Source organism: Setaria italica, chromosome II (assembly GCF_000263155.2).
Source record: "Setaria italica strain Yugu1 chromosome II, Setaria_italica_v2.0, whole genome shotgun sequence".
Classification (NCBI taxonomy): Eukaryota; Viridiplantae; Streptophyta; class Magnoliopsida; order Poales; family Poaceae; genus Setaria; species Setaria italica.
In genome coordinates, this window is record NC_028451.1 from 28,325,561 (window position 1) to 28,339,346 (window position 13,786).

The following is a 13,786-nucleotide window of genomic DNA, read 5'->3' on the forward strand; positions in this document are numbered from 1 at the left end:
TTGACGCATGTTCATATCTAAAATTCTACAACTTTGTAGTTCAAAACTTTGTTATTTGAAACCATCTTGGTGCTCAAATTATCGACGCAATGTTCAGATCTAAAATTCAAATTTTAGATATGAACATTACGTTGATTATTTGAGCACAATATGGTTTCAAATTAAAAAGTTTGAATTAAAAAGTTGTAGATCTCGTCAAGATCTACAACTTTCATATAAAGTTTATCTCCATGTGAGTTCATATGAAAAAGTACGATATTTTTAAGATGTGCTGAACTGAGAAGAGAAATTCTGCCGGTTCAACTAGCAGTAAGGTGGGTCAAGTTAAATTCCACCATTTCAGTTGGCTATAGTTGCTTATATGCGTATAGATTTGTAATTTTTTTATTAGGATATATATTTTGTAAAACACTATAAATAAAAAAAATTCGAGCCATTTTTTTTAGAATAGCGGATAGCCAACTTTTGGAACAGTGATAACTGAGGTTGTGTGAGCCAGGGAGCTTGTTTTGTTATTAATAGTAAAGTTAAGACAAGTATAGTGTTTCAGGTACTGCATCTTTTCTGCGACACTATGTCCGTTTTAGCAATTTCAAACATATCATACTAATTAGTCATTGCTTGATGCTAGTTATTTTCTGTTTTCTGCGATGGAAGGGGATGCAAACTGGTCAATTCTACAATGAATATCTGATCAGTCTCGTTTACGTGTTTGTTAGGATTCTGAAAGCTCACATGCCCCAAAAGAAGATTAAGAATGGTCTAATAGTTGCAAGGGAAAACATAATGATGCTTGACTGAGTAAGAGACGATAATGAAGCATATGGCGCGCAACAAAATTTTCCCACAAAGTTCTTCAGAAAACAAACCATGCAATTGAGATCAATAGCGTCGGAAGTTAAGCTGGAAAGAAACTTTGTAAAAAAAAGGATAAAAAAGTGTCCGACCTGCCGGATTCGAACCAGCGACCTAAGGATTTATCTGCGAACGACTACAGTCCTCCGCTCTACCAACTGAGCTAAGGTCGGCTTGTGAAACTTTCAATGACTTTATATTAATAACCTAGTGAACCTCTTAGCAACAGTTGAAGGTTTATTTCCATGGGAAAGCGACAAGATTTCCAACCAGGACTTCCCAGTTTCTTTTAGGCCTTAATTTCAAAGTGCTTTTCTGTTTCACGATCGAGACCACAGTCGATACCACCCAGCCTACTGAAGTTTCTAGTTTTAGCAGCTGCTAGCTAGCCGAGATTGAGCCAGTAGCCTGAAGTAGCAACAATCACGGTAGACTTTGCTCGTAATTTAGTCGTTATTTTTCATCTGCGTGCTCCCTATTTTAGGGGTGATCGGTAGTGCTGGCTGCAGCAACCCGCTACAGCAGCTACAGCCACGCACGTTTGTTTATCTACACCACATCCAATCCGTTCATGCTGCACGTTGTGCTTTTGTTGATGACTCTGGTCCAAGGGATTAAGGGCATACAACCCTAGCTAAGTTGGTGTCATTAATAAGGCGATTGACCGATTGTTGGCAAGTATTGATTTTGTCATCAACACGCAAGAGAGAAACAGTTTGAATGTTGTACACCTACGGTCGTAGGAAGAGGAACGACCACTCGATAATGCACCAGACAAGTGAAAAAGTCTAAACTTGGTATGAGTCTCACACAGTACATGTCGTGCACTTTGTCTTTCATACTGGACCCATCCAGTTCATGAGGTCCACTCATGTTGAGAGGCTGCTATAGGTTTATCATTTTTTAGATTAAGGGCCTAGGAAGGCCAGTTTTATGTGTAAAATCGGTGGAAATTACAAGCTCTGAATCTAATGCGATGTTGCCTGGTTGCGAAGTGATGGACTCGTTCTTGTATTGAAGGATGATGAGCGGAGCCTTTTTGCCTGGACATGTATTGCGCATTTGCGCTAGAAGGCAACGGTGATGATGAACGGCACGAGGAGGACGACGGGATGTCGGAGTGGCACCAATGTCCGCGGCGGAACCAAGCTGCATCAGCAGAGTTTTTTTTTTTGGCATTTACCCAAACAGCGTTTTACAGGGGTAAGAAAATTCAGTAGTATTCTTGTGCACTAACAAATACAACCGGAAGTTGTTTATATATGTAAAAAATCACAAAACGTCCAAACAGGGCCTAAGGATAAAAAAAATCCGGCCTCGACCGTTGACATGTCCATAGAGAAAGGGATACAGAGACGTAGTACTTAAACTACCAGCAAATAGTTTGAGTACTTTAGGTAGGTTTGTTTAGGATGATATTTTACAGAGCAAGGGCCTCCTATCTTCATCAGAAAGTTTGCTAGAAATTAAACGAAGCCCACAAACGGCCCACTAATTCTGCCCAGACGGAGCTCGCGCGCTGGGCCTTTCTCCGCGCGCGACTATTAAGATAGCAATCTATCGCGCGTGCGAGGTAGCAGTCCTAATTCGATCGATTAAATCTTCAGCCTGCTAGATTCGGCTTGGCCCATCTTATATTTTCTCTTTTTCTCATGTCAGCTCGGTACGTCTTGCATTCAGTTTACCTCAGCCCGTCAGTAACAAGTTCGGCCCATTTAATTCTGCAGTAACCTAGATTCAGATGGTCTGTTTTTCTCCTTTTAGTCAGCTTAGCTCGGCCCATCTTTTTTCCCTCTTTTTCTGCTGCTCGGCAGAAATAATGTTGGGAGTGGGATTTGAACGACCTACCAGAATGGAGGGAAGTGTACTACCATTACACTACAAGTGGCTTGTGGTTGAAATGAATCACGGACTTATTTAGACAGTATATTTATAACTATGGTTGCAGCCTATACCTTATTTCCATTTCACCTTTCATTTGTGCTACTAGATTTTATTTAATGTTTTCTTTTCTTTTAAATTTTACTTTATTTTTTATATTTGTTTCTTACTTATTTTTTTCTATTTTATGTATTTTATTGTTTTTATTATATATATTTCCTTCAATATTTTTTAGTCCTTTGCAAAATAATTATACATATTTTGTTTGCCTCTAAAAATGATTTGGTCAAGCGTGGAGTCATGTTAAATTTTAGATTAATTTATTCATGATGTTAAATTATTTGTTGGTTTTATAAACTTTTCATTCTTTGTTTATCTTTTATTTCATTTGATTTTGATGTTAAGTTATATTAATTTGTTTGAGGTGTGAAAATCGCTGGTGCACGAGTTCGTATAATTTGTTCTAGATGTATATATTTTTATTCCTTAAGTTTGGATAATTTATACTAAGTGTACAAATATTTATTATTTGAGTTTAGATAATTTATGTTAGGTTTATGCATGGTTGTTCTATTAGTTTATATAATTTTTTCAATATGTATAACTATTTTATCCCATGAGTTTATATAGTTTGTTCCATCTATACATTATTTTGTTATGCGATATTTATAATTTGTTCCAATGGTATATATCTTTGTTCTCTAAATTTGTATATATGTTCTTTGTGTAGACTTATATTGTTCCATAAGTTCATTAATTTGTTGAAGTGTAGAAGTTGTTGTTCCACGAGTTTACATAATTTGTTCTAGAGTTATATATCTTTGTTCCTTGAGTCCATATAATTTGTTTGATGCGTTTTCTTCATTAAGTTCATATATTTTTTTTGAGAAGTACAAATATTTCTATGAATTCTATAATTTATTCTAGAGGTATAATTTTTTTCACTGAGTTCCAATGCATACAAATCTTTTGTTAGGTGAGTTCACAGAATTTGTTCCGTTTATATATAAGGTTTCTGATTAATAGATTGTTTTGGTTGAAACTTTTTTTATATATAGATGATGTCATCAAGTTTATCCTCCGCATGCATGCATAAATTATGTTCCCTGCTATGAGCTAGCTATTAGTAATAGTCTAAAATATATATAGCCACAGTCTATCATAGTAGCACACCGATACGCACGGCTAGACCATTAGCGCAGGTAGGTTGCAAAATTATTTTTTCCTTCTTTCTAAAAAATATTTTTTTTTCTTAATAAAATATATATATTTAAAAATCTGATAATAAGAAATTTAATGATGCAATCGGAATTTGAATTTGATGGTTCATATAATTTATTTCAGGTATACATATATTTGTTCTGTGAGTTTCTATAATTTATTTTAAGGGTATACATTTTTGTTTTGTGAGTTTGAATACTTTGTTCGATGCATATGATTATTTTGTTCCATGAGTTTATTGAATTTGTTCTACGTGTACGTGTCAAGCAGAAAATATGCAACATTGAATAAAAAATATGAATAAAAAAATTTATCCAAATATAGTTAAGTGGGATATTGTTGTGAAGGTTTTATTTAATAAACCAATGGTGTAATCGGAATTTTATAGCTTTTTTAATTTTCAATTGCGTTTGTCTCTCTTGCATGCATGCACTAGTTCTTTTTCACTTTTCAGGGACAACTACCAAAGAAGCAATCTTATTGAGCTGAATTATGATCCATCGTGGCCTGCTAATCATGGTTCCTTCAAGCGCATGCGATTCTATAGGTAATAGTGACGCGCGGTTGAAGGCAACATTGCGAGAATTTGTCGCCTCTGACGGCATACAAACGGACCCATTTTCTCCCCAGCACATACATGCGTCAGGAGTTCTTTCTTGCTTGTCCTATAAAAAAAGAGTTCTTTCTTTCTTTCTTCTTTCTTTCTTCCGAGGAAAAAGCGTATTTTTTATCCCTTAATTATTTTGAAAGTGTGATATTCATCCCTGGTGCAAATCAATCCCTTAACTAATTATATCACTGCTTAGCAATGTAACATGCTGAGTTAAAAATATAAAATCAATAAAAATATTTCAGTACATCCTCTAAATTGACTACCCTATACCTTTCTACCAAAAAAATTAACAGACTGGTTACACTCAATTGTTATTGTGATTGCCTCAACATAAGACGTGGACAAGCAGTGAATAGCAGTTAGAAAGATGATTACATGACCTAAACTGCTATTATATGATACTAAACCATTGTTAAACTAAGGTGGGGATGATAAATACACCTGTTTAGTTAGTTAAGGGGTTATGCACCAAATGAAACATGAGGGATTAATATCACACTTTTGCAATACTTGAGGGATGAAAAATACACTTTTTCCTTCTTCTAATTATCCTCTGTTGGGGGAAAATATTAACGACCTCCTTGTGTTCCTTAAACAACGGTCATAAGGGCCAGGCCTACTACCAGCGACAGTGACCTCCGCCGACTTGGCATGACCAGGGAATATTCCGCTTCACCTCGCCCGACCGCCCGAGGGCCGCTCCGCATCCCCCGGGCGCAAGGGGTCGGACGCGCCCGACCCCTCGCCACAGGGTTCCGCCTTGCCCGACCCCGGGCGCAAGGGGTCAAACCCGCCCGACCCCTCGCCGCAAGGCTCCATCTCGCTCGACCCCGGGACGCTGGGTCGGATGCATCCGGACCCACAGGACAGAGCCTCACCTCACCCAAGGACGGGCGTGGACCAGCAGACGAGGGCGCAGATCTTGTGGGCCCCCACCGATCTCGCCATAAATGCAACCGATGGGGCGCCCATGCCCAGAATCCGGCTCTGACACGCAGAGAGGCGCCCGCGCTCCTCGACGTGACCGGCCAAAGCTTTCGGGCGGCGCACTGTAGCCATGACTGCACAGGGCTACAGCTGCACCGTCCTAACTCTCCCCTGTGATGTTCGTCATAGGGTACTCATCGCGCATGCTGCCTAACAAAGGAGGGTGCGTCGCCCAGTTTCCCGCTCGGCCTGGCGGCAGGGGTGTGTTAGCCGCGCCTCCCGGTCAGCAAGCAAGGCTACAGAGGTCGCCCGTCATTCACGACGTGCACAACTACGGCGTCCAGTCATCATCATCAACTTGCATGGCTACAGCGGTCGGTCGCCACGCACGTCTCGCATGCTCGGCTACAATGGCCGACCGCTGGGACGTCGATGGGGCCCAACGACAACCATCCCTCTTCGGTGGTCATGCTGACAGGAGACAGAAACCAGAAGGGAAGGCGGCGACCCCGGGGGCTCGGTCCTTCTTCCTGCGCTTTTACTCCTTTGCTTACCTTTGTTACTTCCCTTTACTCCTGGCTCGATTGTAACTCTGGTGCCCTCCTTACGCTATAAAAGGAGGACCGGGGGCCCGAGACAGGGATGGCTCTCAAGCGAACCGAACGCCCCCCGACACAAACCTTTCATATGAGCATCAGTACACACCCACAGAGACTTGGGACCAGCTTCCCTCTCTCGCCCGTTTGTAACCCCTACTACAAACCCTGCACGAGTAACACGAGCAGCCTCCCACACTAGACGTAGGGCTATTTCTGCCCAAACCAGTATAAACCCTGTGTCCTCTCGTGCAACCATCCGAGCCTTACATGCATAGAAAACAAATTTACTTGCCGTAGTCTTGACCCGTGATTCCTGACAATGACAGTTGGCGCGCCAGGTAGGGGACCTTTGCGCGTACGACGATTATCACCGGCTTTGGATGGCCAACCACGACGTCGGCTTCGCTCCCGGCTCCCACATCCGCTTCGGGAGCCTGGACTTCCTCGCCACGGGAGAGGGAATCAAGCTGATTCCTCTCCTTGTCCTGCCCGCTCACCCCATCACCTCCGGCTCCATCGCCGGAACGGTGGTGAGCGGTCGGACGCGCACCACGGAGCTTCCTTTGGAGGGGCGGCTCTTTGTCCTATGCAGTGCCGCGGTGACTTACGGTCGTCTCCTAGCACGATCCATAGTCGTGCCACCCGCGAACAACGAGTTCGCGGGCGTGATGGAAACGGCCTCCGACGCCGGTTCCGACAATGGGAGCCACCACCCCTCGCGTGAGTGCTTCATGACCAACGTGCACTCTGCGGGGTCCAACGACGACGATGGCGAGGGGAGGCAGCGCACTCCCCCACCCTGCGCCGCAGCTACAGCTGGAGCCCTTGCTAGTGTCCCAGAGCAGCCTCGGCTGCCGGAGGGGTGCGCGTGCCCAATCAGGGGGTCGGGCGCCCCCGCAGTGAAGGCGGCGCACGTCAACAGGCATGCGACGTCCAGTGGCACATCTGCGAGGACGAGGACTGTCCCCAACTCTTCACACGCGCCAGCCAGAACATCGCCACCACAGCGGTCCTACTCCAACGACTCCTCGAGCCAGCAATGCCCGAGGAGTGATAAGCCCACCAGGAGGTGCGCAACCTGCTTGAGTGCGCCGCAGTCCAGCAGGCGGAGAGCTCCGCGTCCTGGTGACGCGGGCACAACGCCAGCAGGGCAGCGCCCACCGCGCCTCTCAAAAGGCGTGGGGAATCTGTCCACCAGCCTCCGCCCGGAGGGAACCGAGCCGCACCCGCTCGACGGACCCCCCCTGCAGGTGGCGGAGCCCTATCTGCGCATCGGTGTGTTGGTCCCGTCCGCGACACCCGTGACACCCTGGACGCGCGGAGGCGCTCCCGCGTGGCTAGGGAGGACGGAGCGGACCGCGGTTACCACGTACACCGTGGTGGCCACTACGATAGCGAAGAAAACCGGAGCCCGAACTCCGACCCAGCGGGGCCCAGGGCCTTCTCCGCGCGCATCCCGAACGCACCTTTCCCGGCACATTTTAGGTAGCCCACCAACGTGGCCAAATACTCCGGGGAGACGAACCCCGGGCTTTGGCTTAGTGACTACTGGCTTGCCTGTCAGGCCGGTGGAGCGGATGACGACCTGTTCATCATCCGCAACCTCCCTCTGTTCTTAGCCGACTCAGCGCAAGCCTGGCTGGAACACATTCCGTCGGGCGGATCTGGAACTGGAACGACCTGAAGGAAATCTTTGTAGAGAACTTCCAGGGTACGTACATGCACCCCGAAAACTCCTGGGACCTCCGGAGCTGCCGCCAGGGGTCGGATGAGTCCCTCCGAGACTACATCCGGCGCTTCTCCAGGAAGCGCACCGAGCTCTCCAACGTCGCCGACGCCAACGTCATCGGAGCCTTCTTGGCGGGAACCTCTTGCAGGCCCCTAGTCCACGAGCTTGGACGCAGGGGCCCACAGACCACTGAGGAGCTCCTCAACATCGCCACCAGCTTCGCCTCGGGCGAAGAGGCCGTTGGGGTAATCTTTGATCACTCCAAAGGCAAGGCGAAGCGGGAGGAGGACGCCGATGAGGGCACCTCCAACCGCAAGCAGAAGAAGAAGAACAAGCAACGGCGTGAGACTCCCCTCGTGGCTGTTGCCGAGCGCAAACGGGGACAGCCACCCCCCGATGGCACCCCCGGCTTCTTTGACAAGTTGCTTGAGGGACCGTGCCCGAACCATGAGTTCCCCGCCAAGCATGCCTACAAGGATCGCAACCTCATGAAGAGGTACTTTGTGGGCAATCCGGTGAAGGGCGACCGGAGACGGAAGCCTGAAGAAGAGAAGAAGGAAGTCGGAGAGAAGGAAGACGACTTCTTCAACGTGGACGGTTGCTTCATGATCTTCGGCGGGCCAGCAGCCTACGACTCCAGGTGCCGCCGAAAGCTAGAATGCCGTGAGGTCTACGCGGCTGACCCCGATACCCCTACCTTCCTCGAATGGTCAAGGTCCGCCATAACCTTTGACCAGTCCGACCACCCGGAGCGTGTCCCGCAGCCGAGACGCTACCCTCTCGTCGTCGACCCCATCGTTGGCACGAAGTGCCTCACCAAGGTGCTCATGGATGGAGGCAGTGGCCTCAACATCCTCTATGCCGAGACCCTCGACACCATGTGGATCGACCGATCCCGTCTCCGTCCCAGCGAGGTGCCATTCCACGGCATCGTGCCGGGGAAACGGGCAATGCCCCTCGGGCAGATCGACCTGCCCGTCACTTTCAGAACTCCTTCCAACTTCAGGAAGGAGACCCTCACTTTCGAGGTGGTGGGCTTCCGCGGAACCTACCACGCCATCAGGGGAAGGCCATGCTACGCCAAGTTCATGGCCATCCCCAACTGCACCTACCTCAAGCTCAAGCTGCCGGGGCCCAACAGGGTCATCACCATCGGCACGTCTTTCTAGAAGGCATATGAGTGTGATATCGAGTGCTGCAAGTATGCCTCGGCCATCACTTGCTCAGAGGACCATGCAGTCCGACTTGCGGAGGGCGCCGAGGACCCGCCCGACTCCAAGCAATCCTCCACCTCCTTCAAAGCCACGGAACGCGTGAAGGAGGTCCTTCTCGACCCCAGCGTCTCCAACGGCAGGACGGTGCGGATAGGCGTGACCCTATCCCCTAAATAGGAAAGCGCGCTCGTCGACTTCCTCCGCGCAAACAGCGACGTTTTTGCGTGGAAACCCTCGGACATGCCAGGCATCCTGAGAGAAGTCGCTGAGCACTCCTTGAACATCAAGGCCGGCTCCAAACCGGTGAGACAAGGCTTGCGCCACTTCGATGAGGAGAGGCGCAAGGCCATCGGTGAGGTGCTCCAGAAGCTTTTGGCGGTCGGATTCATCAAGGAAGTGCACCACCCCGAGTGGTTAGCCAATCCTGTTCTTGTACGAAAGAAGAATGGGAAATGGAGAATGTGTGTTGACTATACGGGTCTCAACAAGGCGTGCCCAAAGGATCCGTTTCCTTTGCCACGCATAGATCAGATAGTCGACTCAACCGCAGGATGCGAAACCCTTAGCTTCCTTGACGCGTATTCCAGTTACCACTAAATCGTGATGAAAAAGTCCGACCAGCTCGCGACCTCCATCACCACCCCTTTCGAGCCCTACTGCTACGTCACGATGCTGTTCGGCCTCAAAAACGTGGGGGCTACATTCCAGCGATGTATGCTCAAGTGTTTTGGGGACCTCATCGGGCGAACCGTTGAGGCCTACGTGGACAACATCGTGGTCAAGTCCAAGAAAGGTGACCAACTTATTCCCGACCTTGAGCTGGCCTTCGAAAGGCTGAGAGATAAGCGCATCAAACTCAACCCCGAAAAATGCGTTTTCAGGGTCCCTAGGGGCATGCTGCTCGGCTTCATCGTCTCCGTGCACGGCATCAAAGCCAACCCGGAGAAGATATCGGCCATCATCGATATGGGGCCGATCCAAAACTTGAAGGGAGTGCAGCGCGTCATGGGATGCCTTGCGGTCCTGAGCTGCTTCATCTCACGCCTTGGCGAACGAGAACTCCCCCTCTACCGGCTCCTGAAGAAGACCGACCGCTTCGTGTGGACCACCGAGGCCAAGGAGGCGCTTGACCGGCTCAAGCAAATCCTGACAAAGGCCCCAATCCTGGTCCCACCGACGGACGGGGAGCCACTCCTGTTCTACATTGCGGCGACCAGCCAGGTGGTTAGCGCTGCTCTGGTGGTGGAGCGAGAAGAGGAGGGACATGCCCTCAAGGTGCAGCGCCCAGTGTACTTCATCAGCGAGGTCTTATCCGACTCCAAGGCCCGCTACCCCCAAATCCAAAAGCTCATATACGCAGTCCTCATCACGAAGAGAAAGCTGCGCCACTACTTCACCTCCCACCCGGTAACGGTCGTGTCATCGTTCCCCCTTGGTGAAGTGATCCGGAATCAGGACGCCACAGGACGGATCACGAAGTGGGCGCTCGAGCTTATGGACCAGGGCATCACCTACGCCTCCCGGATAGCCATCAAGTCCTAGGTATTCGCCGACTTTGTCGCGGAATGGACAGAGATCCAGACGCCATCAGCACCAGAGAAGCAAGAGTATTGGACGATGTACTTCGACGGGTTGCTGATGAGAGCCCGTGCCGGAGCGAGCCTGGTTTTCGTCTCCCCCCTCGGCGTACGCATGAGGTACATGATCCGTCTCCATTTTCCCGCGTCTAACAATGTCGCTGAGTACGAGGCTCTCCTCAATGGGCATTCGACGACTAGACATCCGAGGCGACTGTCACCTAGTCGTCAAGCAAGTCATGAAGGAGTGGAGCTGCCACGATCCCAAGATGGTGGCGTATTGCAATGAAGTCTGCCGGCTTGAGGACAAGTTCGACGGTCTGGAGCTCAACCACATCACGAGACACTTCAACGAGTCAGCTGACGAGCTAGCAAAGGCGGCATCCGACCGGAAGCCAGTCCTCGATGGCGTCTTTACCAGCGACCAGTATAAGCCCTCGATCCGCTACGAGGAGTTGGGAGAGGTCGGCAATGCGCCACCTGTCCTGGACTCAGGAGCTGAACCGGGAAAGGTCGGCAACGCGCCGCCTGTCCCGGACTCGGGAGCTGACCCCTACGACCCCGAGGTCATGGAAGTTGACATGAACCCAGCAGAGGGGCCCGACCCCCTGCCTGACTGGAGAACCCCGTACCTCGACTACCTCATCCGCGAGTCGCTTCCGACGGACAAGACAGAGGCGCGAGGGATTGCCCACGGCACGAAATCCTTCGTCATCATCGACCAGGAGCTCTATAAGCGGAGCCATACCGGCATTCTACAACGCTGCATCCCGATCGAGCAAGGAAAGGCGTTACTCCATGACATCCACGCCGGAGCTTGCGGCCACCACGCCGCACCAAGAACTCTATTCGGGAATGCCTTCCGACAAGGCTTCTACTGGCCGACGGCAGTTGCCGACGCCACCCGCGTGGTACGCACCTGCGAAGGGTGCCAATTCTTCACGCGACAAACTCATCTGCCCGCCCAGGCACTCCAGACCATCCCTATCATGTGGCCCTTCGCGATCTGGGGTCTGGACCTCATCGGGCCCTTCAAGAAGGCGCCCGGGGGCTTCACCCACCTGCTCGTCGCCGTAGACAAGTTCTCGGAGTGGATCGAGGCTCGACCGATCGCGCAGATCAAGTCCGAGGAGACAGTGCAATTCTTCACCGACATCATCCATCACTTCGGAATCCCTAACTCCATCATCACGGACAACGGCACGCACTTCACCGGGAAGAAATTCCTCAAGTTCTGCGATGATCACCACATCCGAGTGGACTGGTCGGTCGTAGCGCATCCCTGCACGAACAAACAGGTTGAGCGGGCCAACGGCATGATACTCTAGGGTCTCAAGCCATGGATCTTCGACCACCTCAACAAGTTCGGCGGCTGATGGGTTGCGGAGCTTCCGGCAGTCCTATTGAGCCTGAGGACAACCCCTAGTAGGGCAACCGGCTTCACCCCATTCTTCATGGTCTATGGGTCCAAGGCAATCCTCCCCACCGACCTGGAGTATGGGTCGCCGAGGGTCAGGGCGTACGACGAACGAGGGAACCAGGCAGCCCTCGCGGACACGCAAGACCAACTCGACGAAGCGCGAGACATGACCCTGCTGCACTCGGCCAAGTACCAGCAAGCTCTGCGACGGTATCACGGCCGTAAGGTGTAGGGTCGGGCCTTCAATGTCGGCGACCTAGTGCTTCGCCTCGTCCAAGAGAACAAAGGTCGGCATAAGATGACCCCTCTGTGGGAAGGTCCTTTCGTCATCGCGCAAGTACTGCGGCCGGGCACATACAAGCTAGTGACCCCCGACATCGAACAGCTAAGACGTTTCTACCCTTAGCTATTACTTCCAAGTTTGTACCTACATACTTCCATCTTCTTTTAGTTTGTGAAAAAAGGGGCTGTTTCGAGTTGCCTTCGCTAAAGTTTCATCCCAAGCTTAGGGATATCCGACCCTGGCTCTGCCCCAGGGTCGAATATCCCTCGGGGGCTATCAAGGGCTGCGGCCCAAGACACTTGGCGTCTTCTCAAAACACCATCTTTTTCCAAACCGACCCTCTTCCTAAACGTTTGGGCGTGAAAAGAAAGGAGTGCGCGAACGACGCTCGGGCAAGACCGATCAGACTGCGAGAAACCTACGCCCCAGCGGCTACAGTGCCTTCATTCATCGGTGCTTCCCGACGCGTTCGACCTGCACTCTGAACTTTCCAAACCCAAAAAATAGAAAGAGGATCGAAAACTTTTTCAAAAAATTACACACGGACAGAAAGGCCTCTGTGGCCATCGCAAAAACAAGTTCAAAATTATTTAACTTATTTACATATTTTTGGGCAACTTGGCCCGCTACAGCTAACTCGTCCCCGGGTCCTCCGGCGGGATGGCCTCATCCTCCAGGAGACGCGCCAAGGCCTCTGTTGGATTGAGCACCGACGCGTTGATCTCGTCCAGCTCGGCCTCGGAGTAGCCGGAGGTGTACCCTCCGCTCATTGCGTCGAAGTTGATGTTGGAGTAGTGAGAGCCGAAGACGCCAAAGGCCCACCTCACGCCGATGTGGAGCGCCTCCTGAGCGATCTCACAGGCCCGCCGGTACGCCCCGAGGACATGAGCCGCCAACGTGCTCGTCCCCTCCTCTTGGACCACACTAAGGTCCTCGCAGACGATGCGAACGGCGTCCCGCAGGTTGGCGTGCTCGACGTGCTCCGCATCGGCGGCGGCCCTCAGCCAGGCGAGCTCGCCCTCAAGGCCTGTCCAGAAAAGCCCACCAAGTCAGAAACCAGCGTGACGCTGCAAGCAAGAGGACAACAAAAGCCTTACCCTTAGATTAGGCTCTCAGCAGACTGAAGCTCCTGCACCTGCGACTGGAGTCGACCAACCTCCGCCCTAAGGTCGGCTGCCACCTTCTCGGCCTCAGCCTTTTGGCCCACCTCGAGGTCGCGCTCCTGCCGAGCCGTGTGTCGCTCATGCCGGATGTTCTCGATGGTTTTCTGAAGGGCCTCATGCTCCTTCCTCAACCGTGCAAGCTCCTCGGCATCACGACGGGCCTTCTCGGTAGCCGCCCAGAACTTGTCCTCCACCCTTCCCGCGCCTCCTGCTCCCACGCTCGCAGGTCGGCGGCATTCTGCTGGGCGGCGGCGAGCTGCCCGGTTAGCTCCCCGGTCCGCCGCACCTCCGCGGCGAAGCGTTC

The 13,786-nt window shown here is 50.7% G+C and overlaps 1 protein-coding gene and 1 non-coding gene across 2 annotated transcripts; one reads left to right on the plus strand and one right to left on the minus strand.

The window, feature by feature from the left end:
* Window positions 1-941: 941 nt before the first annotated feature.
* Window positions 942-1,028, minus strand: TRNAY-GUA. Its single transcript is given in 2 exon segments — window positions 942-977; window positions 992-1,028. It is a non-coding gene; the product is annotated as a tRNA-Tyr (tRNA).
* A 9,857-nt stretch (window positions 1,029-10,885) lies between these two features.
* On the plus strand, window positions 10,886-11,992 carry LOC106804158. The gene is made up of 3 exons (XM_014804702.1): window positions 10,886-11,527; window positions 11,585-11,752; window positions 11,945-11,992. Exons 1-3 carry the CDS (start codon window positions 10,886-10,888, stop codon window positions 11,990-11,992), a joined length of 858 nt encoding a protein of 285 aa, XP_014660188.1.
* The last annotated feature ends 1,794 nt before the right edge of the window (window positions 11,993-13,786 follow it).

Excerpts from the sequence above, each read along its gene's own strand:
- LOC106804158 (XM_014804702.1), top strand. The coding sequence starts at position 10,886 with ATGGTGGCGTATTGCAATGAAGTCTGCCGGCTTGAGGACAAGTTCGAC. Across the intron at positions 11,528-11,584 it reads TTGCCGACGCCACCCGCGTG|GCACTCCAGACCATCCCTAT; the intron begins GTACGCACCTGC and ends CTGCCCGCCCAG. Across the intron at positions 11,753-11,944 it reads AGATCAAGTCCGAGGAGACA|GGTCTCAAGCCATGGATCTT; the intron begins GTGCAATTCTTC and ends ATGATACTCTAG.